The sequence below is a fragment of the Cricetulus griseus genome, chromosome 4 (genome assembly GCF_003668045.3).
Source record: "Cricetulus griseus strain 17A/GY chromosome 4, alternate assembly CriGri-PICRH-1.0, whole genome shotgun sequence".
In the NCBI taxonomy this organism is placed as follows: Eukaryota; Metazoa; Chordata; class Mammalia; order Rodentia; family Cricetidae; genus Cricetulus; species Cricetulus griseus.
Window position 1 is genome coordinate 186,553,858 of NC_048597.1, and position 14,238 is coordinate 186,568,095.

General features: G+C 46.8%; 1 protein-coding gene across 1 annotated transcript in view; it reads left to right on the plus strand.

The window, feature by feature from the left end:
* The window catches only part of Myo5c (myosin VC), a 74,260-nt gene extending 62,651 nt beyond the window's left edge, over nucleotides 1-11,609 (plus strand). The window contains exons 35-41 of the mRNA XM_027411146.2: nucleotides 1,060-1,214; nucleotides 2,342-2,431; nucleotides 3,176-3,326; nucleotides 4,527-4,809; nucleotides 7,420-7,594; nucleotides 8,022-8,102; nucleotides 10,004-11,609. Of these exons, the coding sequence (XP_027266947.1) occupies nucleotides 1,060-1,214; nucleotides 2,342-2,431; nucleotides 3,176-3,326; nucleotides 4,527-4,809; nucleotides 7,420-7,594; nucleotides 8,022-8,102; nucleotides 10,004-10,156 (1,088 nt within the window). The 3' untranslated portion in view covers nucleotides 10,157-11,609. The remainder of the gene's footprint in view (nucleotides 1-1,059; nucleotides 1,215-2,341; nucleotides 2,432-3,175; nucleotides 3,327-4,526; nucleotides 4,810-7,419; nucleotides 7,595-8,021; nucleotides 8,103-10,003) is intronic.
* Nucleotides 11,610-14,238: the final 2,629 nt, after the last annotated feature.

Below are 14,238 nucleotides of genomic sequence, written 5' to 3' on the forward strand. Positions count from 1 at the left end.
CCTCCCTAAGACCTTTAAAGAAAAAAAAAAAAGATGCTGCCTCGATTCCTCTGCTTTGCAATGACCCACACACACACACACACACACACACACACACACACAGAGAGAGAGAGAGAGAGAGCAAGAGCATCGGGCTGTTGGTTACTTTCCAATCACTGTTAACAAAATGCCAGATGGAAACAACTGAAGAAATATTTATTTTGGCATGGCGGGCCTGCTGAGTTCACAGTGTTAAGAATGTGTGGTAAAACCTATTCACATCATAGCAACTAGAAACAGCGGCAGGGATCAGGAGCCCATCCTTAGTGACCTAATTTCACCAGCTAGGTACCAGCCTCCCCAAGTAGCACCACTAGTTGGCAAACAAGTGTTTAAAGCATAAGCTTCTAAAGGACATCTCAGATTCAAACCCTAACACAGCCCTACCTGTGTCGACTCAAAGGGACCTCTTCTCTATGGTCCCTTTAACTCTGTGGAACTGGAGTTAACAGATTGTTGTGAAGCCACCACGTGGATGCTAGAAACGGAATCGGGTCCTCTTCAAGAGCAGCCAGTGCCCTTACCTACTGAGCCATCTCTCCAGTCCTGCTCTGACATCTCTTATCCTGAGATTAGCTTGTCTCCTGCAGCACTGCAGGTCACTAGTGTCTCTGTTGAAGACAGCTTCCTATGGCTTGAGATTGGTCCCATCCTTACCAAAGAGATTGGGGTGAAGTACCTAGGGCCTGGGTTCCTTTCTTATACTGCGGAGCCAATGTCTAGAGCTCCTCACTGGGGAAAATTACAACTTCTTTCTTCTATCTGGCCTCTTAACAGAGAAAGCACTTACAAATGAGCTGTGAGGTGAGCCAGCCCCCGCCCCCGCCCACCCCCACTCTACCCCCTTGTGCACTTTGGCTAAGTAAGAACCCCAGTTGAGTTTCTCAGAGAGAGGAGACACTGTGCTCTCGGGGTCTACCCAAGTACAGAAAGGCCGGAGTGGGGACCCCACCCTCTCCCACCAGCAGTCATAGGAGGAGAGCTCACCAGCAGCTGAGAGGGTGTCTCTTTCTGCTACAGACCTGAAGCCCCGTGGTGTGGTGGTAAACATGATCCCTGGGCTGCCAGCTCACATCCTATTCATGTGTGTGCGGTATGCAGACTCCCTGAACGATGCCAACATGCTCAAGTCCCTCATGAACAGTGCCATTAATGGCATCAAGCACGTGGTTAAGGTAGGCGTCACGGTTGATGTTGGTCCTTAGCAAGGTGTCTGATTTGGAAAGGGCTCTGGGATGTGACCTCTGACCTTTCCCCCAGAGAAGCAAAGCTACTAAGGAAAGAAAGACAAATGGGCGAGGCCAGTGAGCCTCAAAGATTCATGGAGAGGCTACAGCCTGGCAGCCACCAGCCTCACCCCTCCATCCCTTCTGTGTGAAGGATCTGTGTTCCCAGCCTCCCCCCTCCACCCCTCATGTGTGAGAGATCTGTGCTCTTAGTCTCCCCCCTCCATCCCTCATGTGTAAGGGATCTGTGCCCCGTCAGTGTAGCAGCAAGGGGAATGGGAAACAGAGATTGTTCGTCTCTTTCACTCACAAGTATATGATTCTTCCTCATAAAGCATTATTATTGGGACTGGAGAGATGGCTCAGTGATTAAAAGCATTGGCCACTCTTGCAGAGGACCTGGGTTTGATTCCCAGAGCCCACATGGCAGCTCACAGCCACCCATAACTCCAGTTCTAGGGGAGCCAATGCCCTCTTGAGCTCCATGGACACTGTGCACACATGACACATAGACACACATGCAAACAAAACACCCATATACATAAAACAAAATGCTAAATGGAAACCTATTACTGCTGTTTTTCCTGGTCTAGAAAAGAAGAACCAGGTGTTCATTAGGTCGGTGACTTTGCAAGGTTAACACACTGTAGCTGAGACCCCTCCCACCCCGCCCTGCCCCTCCCCTACTCCCAGGCAGTGTGTTGAAAAGGATGGGGAGCCTTCCTGTGCTCCTAACCTTCCGGGTTGGAGAGTGGCTCTGCTCCACACAGCTACATGTGGCCCCAGGCTCTGCTCAGCCTCCTAAATGTCCCTCCCTAGCTGTGCTCATCAGAATGAAAGGACAGCTGGACAGCCCACAGCTGTCTGCTCTGCGGGTAGACCCAAATGCATGCGGCAGACAGAAGTTACAGCTAAACTCTTTTTTAATGTTTGTGTGTTGTTTGTTTTTTGAGACAGGGCTTCACTGGGTAGCCCAGGCTGGCCTCAGACTTGGAGTCTACCAGCCTATGCCTCCCGAGTGTGGGATTAAAGGTGTGTGCACCATGCCCACCCAACATTGTCTTCTCTTGTCTAAGGAACATTTCGAAGATTTGGAGATGCTGTCCTTCTGGCTGTCCAACACTTGTCATTTCCTCAACTGCCTGAAGCAGTACAGCGGGGAAGAGGTAGGCATGTATGCCTGTCCTGCTGATGGCATCCTGGGACCACCTCACGACCTGGATCACGGAGGCAGAGGCAGTCATTAGTAACTCCCTGCTCCACACAGGCTCTGTGCCAGCTAGATTGCTGGCCTCCTCTTCACCCAGGAGGCCAGTTTCTGTATCACCTGTCATGTGCTTGGATGTTACTCCAAGAAGTTCACACCTTGGGCTTGGTTTGAAGCTGTGGTTTCCTCAGCTTGCTTCCTCCTGATGGGGACGTTCTGTGGATTTCAGTGTGGTGACCTGGTTCATTTTGCTAACTGTTCTCTCTAGAGGACTCTCTCTGATTATTCTCCCATGTTCCATAAGTAGATGACCTCTGCACCCCAACTCCTTCCAGGAAGTGGCATCATGAAGTTGTTCTCCAAGTGTCACTGGGGCAATTTTCATTGAACTAGAACAACAAAGTGGCTTTGGGGTGTCGTTACTCCAAGTGCAGAGGCCGGAGCAGGACACTGAGTGTCTTCCTCTGCAGCTCTCCCTTTCAGGGGCACGGCTGTGATTCCAGCTGTGACTGACTGAGGGAATACAATAAATTGCTATTTTTGTCGTATAAAATAAACTTGAAGGACTCATTTAGAAGCAGACACTAAGTTTTAAGCTGTAAAACTTATCCTAGGTACTGGTCATAACACCCTTAGTGTGGACAGCGTTTCAGTCCCCTTCCTGTCTACAGCACTCTCATGTTCATACTCAAATTGCTTTCAGGAATTCATGAAGTATAACAGCCCACAGCAGAATAAGAACTGCTTGAACAATTTTGATCTTACAGAATACAGACAGATTCTGAGTGATGTGGCTATTCGAATTTATCACCAGTTCGTCGTTGTGATGGAAAACAGCATCCAGCCAATAATAGGTAAGAAGAGAGTTAGTGGCCGAGAAACACTCAAGGCAACATCAAAGCTGTTTGTTATTTGTTATGAGACAGGGTCTCCTGTAGCCCTGAACTTGATAAGTAACTATAGCCAAGGCTGTAGCTCCTGAGTGCTGGGATTACAGGGATGTGCCTAGTACTGGTTTTGCCTAGTACTGAGAATCAAACCAAGACTTCATGCATGCTAGGCAAACATTCTACCAACTGAGCTACAATCCCAGCCCAAGAGACCTTCTAAAATAGAAACTTTGTATGTGGCATATGTGACTATGAATAACATAGCTTGGAAAACTAGAAAAACATAATCACCGTAAAATGTCTACCTTTTAACTCTTAGCTTGCTTAAGGGACCCCATATACAATAGCACACAGTTGAGCATTTTCTTTGGGTAAGGATGCCTTTTCCAGAGGAAATTTTATGAGGAACTTAACACTATTTCATGTGCTACTTCAGGCTCTCGTGTGGCTGTACCAAGTATTTCTGAAATACTCAACTCCCACTCACATTTGTGTATACTTTACTCTGCTCTCTGAAACTTAAATACCTCAGGCTTTGATGATTCCAGACTCTGAGCTATTTACTGATCTCTTTCCCATTTCAAGCCACTATTTCAAGCCTCCAGGAGGTGCTCCTGCCCTTCTGTAAGCCATGGTCCATGCTCTGGCATATTATGGTACCCCAATATTCTCAGTCCTTTTTTTTAAATATTAGTACTTTTTGTTTGTTTGTATGCCAAAAGCAACATAAGGGCGAGTTTATTTGGGCTCCGAGTTTCAGGGGATGCAGTCCACCAAGGCAAAGATGGCCAATGGCAGGTCCATGAGACAACTGGTCGTATATTGCACCCACAGTGAGGAAGCAAAGAAAAATGATCACGGGTCCTCAGATGACTTTCTCCCTTTTATTTGGTCCAGGACTCCAGTGCATGAATGCCACTGTCTACACTTAGGGTGGGTTTTCACACCTCCATTTACCTAATTCTACAAAGTCCCTCACAGACAGGCCCAGAAGTTTGTCTCCTAGGAGGTTCTAAATCCCATTGAACTGACAAGTGAGATTAAACACTGTGCGCCACCACAGCTATATCCATCGACTATTGGGGGGGAAAAAAAAAAGATGAGGTTAAGGGACATGCACCCTAACGTGACCCCTGTGTAAAGAGTCTTCCACCCTTCCGGCAGTGCCAGGCATGCTGGAGTATGAGAGTCTGCAGGGCATTTCCGGCCTGAAGCCCACGGGTTTCCGGAAGCGCTCATCCAGCATCGATGACACAGATGCCTACACCATGACGTCTGTGCTGCAGCAGCTGAGTTATTTCTACAGCACCATGTGTCAGAATGGCCTGGACCCCGAGCTCGTGAGGCAGGCTGTGAAGCAGCTGTTCTACCTGATCGGGGCCGTGACCCTCAACAGCCTCCTCCTGCGGAAGGACATGTGCTCCTGCAGGAAGGGGATGCAAATCAGGTAACCCACACTCCACAACGCCTGCCTCCCAGAGAGGCCACTCCCAAAGGTCAGGTCATTGGGGCGGGACCCTCACTGCTGTCCCCCGCCCCCCAGCCTCCTGGGTGTTGGCTTGTTGGTGGCTCCACACAGTCCTCCTCATACTCTACTGCCAACTTGATGCTCTGACCTATGAGAACAGCATTCGTATATTGTAGATTCTGATTTTCCAAGGTTATCATATATATCTAACCAGTATTGATCACCTGCTTGGTGACTGGCCCAGGCAGGTAGAGAACCCGGCACAATGTGGAGAGGCTCAAGACACTAGTAGTCCAAGACACCAACCATTTAGTCACAAGCAGGAGGTACGGGGATGCCCAGGGACAAACGAGACTGAGAGCAGAGGAAACCAGAGAGAAGAGGATTGGGTGACGAGGCTGAGGAAAAGGAGCATTCCAAGCAGGAGGTGGATGAAGGCAAAGGAGTGAGCCATCTCCAGCTCTGCCTGGAGTAAGCAGCAGCTGTCTGTTTGGCAGGACCCAGCAGGGCTGCCATAGGGAGGTGGGTTGGATCTGGACAAGAAGCATCCAGAATTCAGTGAAAGTATCTGGGGTTCATCTTGAATACAACACACAGTTTTAAGGAGCATAGACCCTATCTTAAATTGAGGAGCCATGGAGCCTGTGGCTAGGAAACACATAGCATAGAAGAGATGTTTAAGATACGTGTGTGTGTTCAGGCAACTGACACCTGTGTGTGCTGAGGGACTGGGAGGTAGCCACAGGTGTGTGCTGTGGTTTGAGCGAGGGTACAAAGTCTCTTATGCTGGAAAATAACCTGCAAAGACTAGCTGGACTTGCCATAAACCACCTGGACAAAATCCCATGGTGCCATTTTGTCGGGAGGTTGGACCTTAAGTTCCATTAAGGAAACTTAATGGAACTTAAGGGTCCCCAACATGATGCAAAGAAGTTCTCAAAAGGACCGGCCTTTGCAGGTCTTTTGCTCTTCATTGAAAAAAGAAACAAGCTCTTACCACTTCACATATGAGTATGATGGTCGTGAGCCTGAACAGGCTTCTACCGAAAGACAAGAAGAGGGGCCGGGGATGTGGCTGAGCTGGCAGAGTGCTTGCCTGGAATATGCAAAGCTCCAGTTTCCTTCCCGGCACCACACAAACCTTGTGCACACCTTTCTGTTGTTTTTAGTTGAATCCCATGGCCGCAGATCATAATTCATTGGTTAAGTGCTTAGAAATAGGAATTAGAATTATTATTCCCAAGGACTAAGGGGATAGATTACGATGTTAGCACTTGGGTAAACTGTCTTGTCATTATGTAATGTTCTAATTGTCCCTTCCTGATAATTTTCTCTTCTCCGAAGTTGTCTTTAAAATGACTATAGCCACTCCAGATTTATTTGATTAGTATTTTCATAGCATATCTTTTTCTATCCATTTATTTTTAACATGCCTATATTGTATTTGAGGTGAGTTTCTTATAGATAACACACAGAAGTATCTTGGTGTTTATAAGACTTGGTTTTTAAATTACATGTGTAGTTGGGGGGGGGGGTATACATATGATGCAGTACTCACAGAGGCCAGAAGAGGGCACCAGATTCCTCTAGAGCAGTGGTTCTCAACAGGTATGGTGACCAGAGTCACATATCATGTCAGATATTTACATTACAATTCATAACTGTAGCAAAACTACAGTTACAAAATAGCTTTCTGGTTGGGGTCACCACAACATAAGGAACTTCATTAAAGGGTCTCAGGAAGGGTGAGAACCACTGCTCTAGAACAGGAGTTAGAGGCAATTGGGAGCTGCTTTAGTGTGGATGCTAGGTACCAGATTGTTCTGTTAGAGCAATGATCCCTCTAAACTGCTGAGCTTTCTCCAGCCTGGGCCATGTTTTCTTTTTAACCCAGTCTGACCATGTATGCTTCTTAATTGAGGAATTTAGACCATTTTAATTTAATGTAATTCATGATATATTTAGTTCTAGCTATCGTGTTATTTTTCTTCCTTACAATTTATTTTTATTGTTTTTTTTAATTATGTGTATGTGTGTGTGTCCATGTTGGGGTGTGTGGATGCAAGTGCAGTGCTCACAGAGGCCAGAGGCAATGATCCCCCTGGAGTTGGAGTTACCAATGGTCTGTCAGAGCAGACCCCTGAGCCATCTCTCCAGCCCCCACCATATTATTTCTTTCTTCCCCTCCTGGGTTTTGTTCCTCTGATTTCCTTTTTCTGCCTTTTTGGTGTCACTAGACCATGTTGTTATCTTTCTAATTTATTAATTGTGTTGTTTTGTAACAGTTGCTCTCGGGATCAAAGTATACATACTTACATTTTCACAACCTACTTAGAGTCAGCATAACCGCGTCAAGTGTTCCGTTCAGCATCTTCCCACCACACAGGGCTCTCGACACTACCCCATCACGTCATAGCTGTCATACAGATGGTGGTGGTGACCTGGAAAGCCATCTCCCAGTTCATCCCCTTCTGTTATAAAGGGAGACTGCTGGACTCGGCTCCTAAGTGTGCAGTGAGCTTGGCCAGCCTCTAGGACACACTGAGGGATTTGACACTCCTTCCTGAAGTGTCCTCTGGCTTTCTCCAGGTGCAACATCAGCTACTTAGAAGAATGGCTTAAAGATAAGAATTTGCAGAACAGCTCAGCCAAGGAGACTCTGGAGCCCCTCTCCCAGGCGGCCTGGTTGCTCCAGGTCAAGAAGACCACAGACAGCGATGCCAAGGAGATCTCCGAATGCTGCACCTCCCTGTCTGCAGTGCAGGTGAGCAGGCTAGTCTAGCTTCTCTCTGGACCTTGAAGGACGGATCCTGAGACATTTCCCAGCTTAGCCAGCTGTGTGGTGCACCTGACCCTACGTCACTGGGCCTCTTTGACTGATAACTATTTGGTGGATAATGATTGCAGGCTTCAAGGCATAAATATGTATATGCTATTTGCTTGTGCACTAAGCAAGTGGGAGCTGGGAGGCTGGCACGGGAGAGTCCCTCGCTACCACCCGAGTGTGTGGTTGGTCTGTTTGCCCTCCGTCCTCTACTCATGCTGTTCCCTGTTCTTGGGAATAGACAATGCATGGTCCCAGAGACAAATTATAGTCTAGAAGAACCACCTGTGCTTCCTGGAGGTTCCTAAATGTCCAGAACTGTTTGCTCTTTCTCTTGGTCTGATCCCATGCTCTGTAATGTTCACAGATCATAAAGATCCTTAATTCATACACACCTATAGACGACTTCGAGAAAAGAGTCGCTCCATCCTTCGTTCGCAAAGTCCAGGTGAGCTCCTTATGGGTGCCCATGTTAATCTGGCCCCGGTACATTCTAAAAGACATTGATATTCGATTAAAATGATGCAGTCCAAGATGAAAGTATGGTTGCCCAGCATGTGGAACACCAGCTCAAAGACGGCAGGTGTCTTTTCACTCGTTCCAGTCCAGATGAGAAGGGAATGGAAACATAAACCAGGACCCCGTGCCATGACCTTTAGCTCCTCTTTTTTAAAAAAGTGTGTGTGTGTGTGTGTGTGTGTATACGCGTGCGTGCGCGTACGCATATCCCACAGTGTGTGTACATGCATCTTACAATGTGTAAATGGAGGTCAGAGGACAACTTACAGGAATCAGTTATCTCCATCCATCTTGGAGCTCCTGGGATTGAACTCAGGTTGTCAGGCTTGGCAGCAAGCATCTTTACCCACAGAGGCCTCTCACCCATCAGCTTGTTTTAAAAGGTAGTGCAAATGAACGCAGTGGAAACAGACCTGGGGACCCATTTTTCCATCCCCAAGGTTTCTCTCCCAGTGAACGAGAGAGGCCTTGGGGATCCTTTAGACCCTTTCAGGAGTTTGCAAAACTCTGGCTTTTTGCCAGAGTTGTGCCTGTATGAGGTAGAGTTTTTCTCATACTTCATCCAGACCAACTTATCTCAGCACACTGAATACAGAAGCAGGCGTCGAACACATCTCACACCAGCACAGACATAAAGAGGTTCACAGAACAGAAAACTACCTGCTTCTCACTGTCTTTTTGGTTTTGATTCTGAAAATGTAACTGTGTTTCAACAAAAATGTTATGTTCAATTTAATGAATTTATTAATATTTAAATATTGTTTTGATTACTAATATGGTAAATATCACTAGTTTTACTCACATATACAAAAGTTCTTTGGAGTCTTCATAATTATTAAGAGTATAATGTAAGACTAGAGAGATGGCTCAGCAGTTAAGAGCACTTGCTGCTCTTACAAAAGACACAAGTTCAGTTCCCAGCACCCATGTCTTAAGTCTCACAATTGCCTGTAACTTCAGCTAAAGGAAATCTGATGCTCCTCTTTTGGACTCTGTGGGCATTGCACACATGGGCATACATGCATAGACACACATATACACATGCAAATATTTAATTGTTAAAAATATATTTTTTTTCAAGACAGATTTTCTCTGTGTAGCCCTGTAGTCCTAGAACTCACTCTGTAGACCAGGGTGGCCTCAAACTCAGGAGGCCTCTGCCTCCTGAGTACTGGGAGTAGAGGCATGTGCCACCACACCCAGAAATTTGTAATAAATTAAAGATTAGAAAGCAATTCTGACACTAAAAATTTTGTAAATAGTAAATATGTAAATGAATCCAATAAAAACATAAAATTTGAGATCCAGTCGTGTCTGAACTTAGAGTTAAACCTTGATATGTACATAAATACATAAGAACAAAATATACCAGCAAGATGGCTCAGCAGGTAAAGGGGCTTGCCGCCAAGACTAAAAACCTGAGTGTGGTGTCCAGAACCTTATGGTAAGGCGAGAGCAGACTTCCACAAGTTCTCTGTTCTCCAAACACACACACATACACACACAGAGAGAGAGAGAAAGAGAGAGAGAGAGAAAGAGAGAGAGAGAGAGAAATAAATGTAATTTTTTAAAATTGGTAATAACATTTACAGTCAGGCTGTCCTATGGGGAATGAGTTTTGGAGTGGAACATTGGGTGACTTCCTGGGAGGGAGCTAGCTGCACAGGAGGCCCTGATAGGCTTGTCTCCCTGGAGCTGTGTGTTAACCACTGGGCCTGCGGTCTCCTCTGATGGCTCGAGTTCTCTCAAGGAGGCAGCGCTCTTGACCTCCAAGCAGTGGTGAACCAGAGTGCACCATTCCCTGACTCCCTCCCTTGGTTTTGACCTCAGGCTCTTCTGAATAACCGGGGTGACTCATCCCAGCTGATGCTGGACACCAAATACCTTTTCCAAGTCACATTTCCTTTCACCGCCTCACCGCACGCCCTGGAGATGACCCAGATCCCCAGCAGCTTCAAGCTCAGCTTTCTCCGGAGACTGTAGCAGAAGAGCTGGATAGAGGTCCCCCTGGAGCCCTGAGTGCAGGTCCAACAGAGGGATGTGGTTATTCACCAGAGCTGGGGTTGCAATGGACTGCAGTTTGAGGAGGAAAGCCCACGCCTCGCCTGTCTCCAGTGATGCCATGCAGCCCGCTGGCCTGGGGAAAGCTCCTGCTTCTGATCTCAGTGGCTATTGCTGCAACACCTCAAGGCCAGTTTTGTTCCCAGTGCCTTTGTGTATTCCACCATGTGGCAGGGACCTCCCCCACCCACATATACGGGAGTGAAATCTGGGGGCACTGTGGCTCCCCAGGTTTCTAAGGTTCCCGTGAAGGCAAGAGATGTTTATGAAGCCACAGGTGAGTTCCATGCCTGGACCTTCCATGAAAGAATCCCACTTGGCCACTGGAACAAAGTCTTCTTGCCCATGGCAGCTAGTAGGAGAGGCTCGTTAGCTCTTCTTGCTAAAGATACCCTGGATTAGAAAACTCTTCACTTTAGACCATCTAATTTTTAAGAGAGTATTTATCCAAGAGATGGGCATGGTGGCACACACCTGTAATCCTGGCACTCAGGAGGATGAGACAGGAGGATTACCTGGAGTTCAGTGTCAGCCTGTGCTACAAAGAGAGAACGCATCTCAGAAGGAAAAAAAAAGTGTTTTATGTATATATCTATTTAAAAACAAATTTACTATCAAAGCTTACTTTTATGCCATTAATCATCTTTTCTGAAATGTTTAAAATTGTACCAGCTAACATAATTTGCGAGGTGGGGGGGGCCTCAAGGCAGGGATTTTCTGTGTAACAGTCCTGACTGTCTTGGAACTTGCTGTGTAGACCAGGCTGGCCTGCCTCTGCCTCCCAAGTGCTGGGATTAAAGGCATGTGTCAGTAGCTGTGACACCACACTATGCTTACCACCCAGCCAACATAATTTTTATAATCTCATTTAATTTTTTTAAAATACAATTACTTCTTTTAAAACTAAATTTAGGTGTGGGGTCTGAGCTCAGTGACAGAGCAGGTGGCCCTGGGTTTGTCCCAGGACCACACATACACATGCAACTTGTGGGGTTTTTCTCCTCTAACTAATCAGTATTCTAATATACTTTTAAAATATTTTCATGAAAGAAACTGAAGACTTGGGCAAGTTCTTCCTTTTGGGAAATCTCATTTTCCCTCATTTTGTGAAAACTGGCTACTCCTTTCCCCAAACTATGTTCCTTCCTTTCGGAATACAGTCCCTTGATGAGCACACTTGCTCCATAGCCGGGACCTAACACATCTGTGCACCCCAAGCCACCTGGCCCCCCTCTAGTCTGATGGCCTCGGGCAGCAGCTGTGACACCACAGTGTGTTCATCTCCAGGGAGACTGGGTGCTTATGAAGCAGATGCCACCATGTGTAACCATCCTACTGACCTGTGGTGCCTTTTCAGATAGTACCCAAACGATGAAAAGAGAACTTTACAATACTTTAATAAAATAATTATTCAACAAATCTCATGCCGTCATTGCCACCACTGCAGATTTACACATCTCCTCACTGCACAGTTCTGTGTCCTTCCTTGACGTTTATACAGAAAGATGTTAGAACCCTGCAGTTCACAGTGTGCCACCTGAAGTAAACACTGGGGGCGGGGCACGTCATGAGTGCCAGCTGTGTCTGGGGATCCCAAGCTATCAAATGAGGGGCTGCGGGATGGAGTTGGCTGCCCCTCACTCATGACCTTAGTGCCCACTCCTGACCCCCTCTGCCCCATTAGAAGCTGACATTCTGGCTCCCGCCTGGGGATTCATACCCACTTTCTAGCATTCACCTAGGTTGTACACCAGTAGTCTTGGCCATGCCTTCCACCAGTCTTTGAGTTCCTGGAAGGCTGAACCCCATCTTATTCTGCATTTTATCCGTGTGCTAGGGTGCTGGGAGACAGCTGAATTGGCAAGGGCCCATGGAGATGGCAAGGATTCAAGTGTAGGAGGAGTCAGTTTGGGGACCTTGTTTGAGGACAAGAGAATTAAGGGTGCTGATAAGTTTTTTACACAGAGGAGAAAGAGGGACGTACTTACCCCATGGCCTTGATCACTGCAAAGGTGGGAAGGGAAGCCAGTGCTGAGAAATGACCTCAGCACGAAAGGTGGGAGATGTCAGGCTTGCTCCATGGAGTAGAAGTAGATTCACGAGGTCAGATTAATTAAATTCTGTCTCCTACAGGGAGCAGAGACATGGGCCCAGGAAGGAATCTATCAGAGTCAAGAGGGGTCCAAAGCATGCGGAGAGGCAGAGGGTTCTAGAGGCCGGTGTGTGTTAGTGAGAGTGTGAGTGTGAGCACGGGTGTGCAGATGGAGAGAGTGTTAGTGAGTGGCCACAGTGAGCACAGGTGTGCAGATGGAGAGAGTGTTAGTGAGTGGCCACGGTGAGCACGGATGTGCAGAGGGAGAGTGTGTTAGTGAGTGGCCACGGTGAGCACGGATGTGCAGAGGGAGAGTGTGTTAGTGAGTGGTCACAGTGAGCACGGGTGTGCAGAGGGAGAGTGTGTTAGTGAGTGCCACAGTAAGCACGGGTGTGCAGAGGGGGAGGAGCAGTCCCTGAGCTGCAGTGTCCAGATAAAGAGATTAGGTGACCAGTGGCTCAACCTTCACCCCGGGCAGTAACCTCCCTCCTTTCTACGCAGCCGTACCAGGCAGTGGTCTCTCCATAAGGTATGTACTCTCTGACCTCAGGGATCTTGGGCTCGCAATTATGCAGCAATGTCTGGATTCCTACAGACCAAGCTCACAGGGATTTCTCTGTGGAGGATGCCTAGCGGGGAGGGTTTGTGTTCTGGTTACTCTGTATATGCACACTCGAATTTTTCTACAACATTCATGACTTTATTTCAAAATCATAGAGTTTAAGAAACAGATTAGTGTTGGCATCAGTGAACAAATTAAGCATCTTTAAATTAATCTTAATTGGTTTTCAAAATTGGTCCAGCTGCAGTATAACAGCCAAAGCCCCCGGGGTGCAGCTGATGAAACAGATGGACCACCACAATGGGTCCATGGGACCCACCTGCTCCTGCCTTAGCCCAGTTTATTATATTCTGGTTCTTGAATCCAGTTCACTCCTGGTGCATGTGTGGAGTTTTCAGCTTGAGGCTATTAGTGAGCAAAGCCGTTATGACAGTCTTACCTATTTTTAGGAAATAAGTATACATTTCTATTGAACACATGCCCAGGAGTAGAATTGCTGGGACACACACACACACACACACACACACACACACACACACACACACACACACACGCACACAATGTTTGTTTATCATTAAGAGGTCCTACCAGCCCGTTCTCCAAAGTAGTTGTACCATTTTATTAACCACTCTGGCAATGAAAGAAAGTTCCTACCTCCTTCCCCACACTTTGCATGTCAGGGGGTTTTGTTTTAGGTTTATTTTTAATTAGGCATATGCCTGATAGTGGGGTGACGACAGTGCAGTTGCCTGCAGAGACCAGAAGAGGACGCTAGATCCCCTGAAGCAGTAGCTATAGCACTTGGCCACCTTCAATATGGGTGTTGGGAGCAGGACGTGGGTCCTTCGGCAAAGTAACAAATACTCTTAACTATTGAGTCATCTTTCCAGCCCCTGGATATCGGTTGTTTTTTGTTTTGTTTTGTTTAATTTTAAGTATTCTAACATAGGCATCAAGATGGCTCAGCAGGTAAAGACACTTGCCACCAAACCTGAGAACCAGAATTTGATATTCAGGACCCACATGGTAAAAGGAGAAAACTGACTACCAAAAGCTGTCCTTTGACCTCTCCACACATACTAAATATAATGAATTTTAGAAATTCTCATGTATAAACTAATAGTATCACATTGTGGTTTTAATTTGTGTCTTTAACAAATGACTCTAACATCTTTTTGCATGAGACCACTACCTTCCATTACCCACAGATGGGCTTTTGATGGCCTTGTGTGTCCTGGACACTCGTGTAATGGGACTTTTTATCCAACTCTTTTCACACCACTGGTCATCGTTGCAGTGACACTCAGGGCCTCATTCTTCAGTACTGCCAAATAACTGCTTCCTGGACAC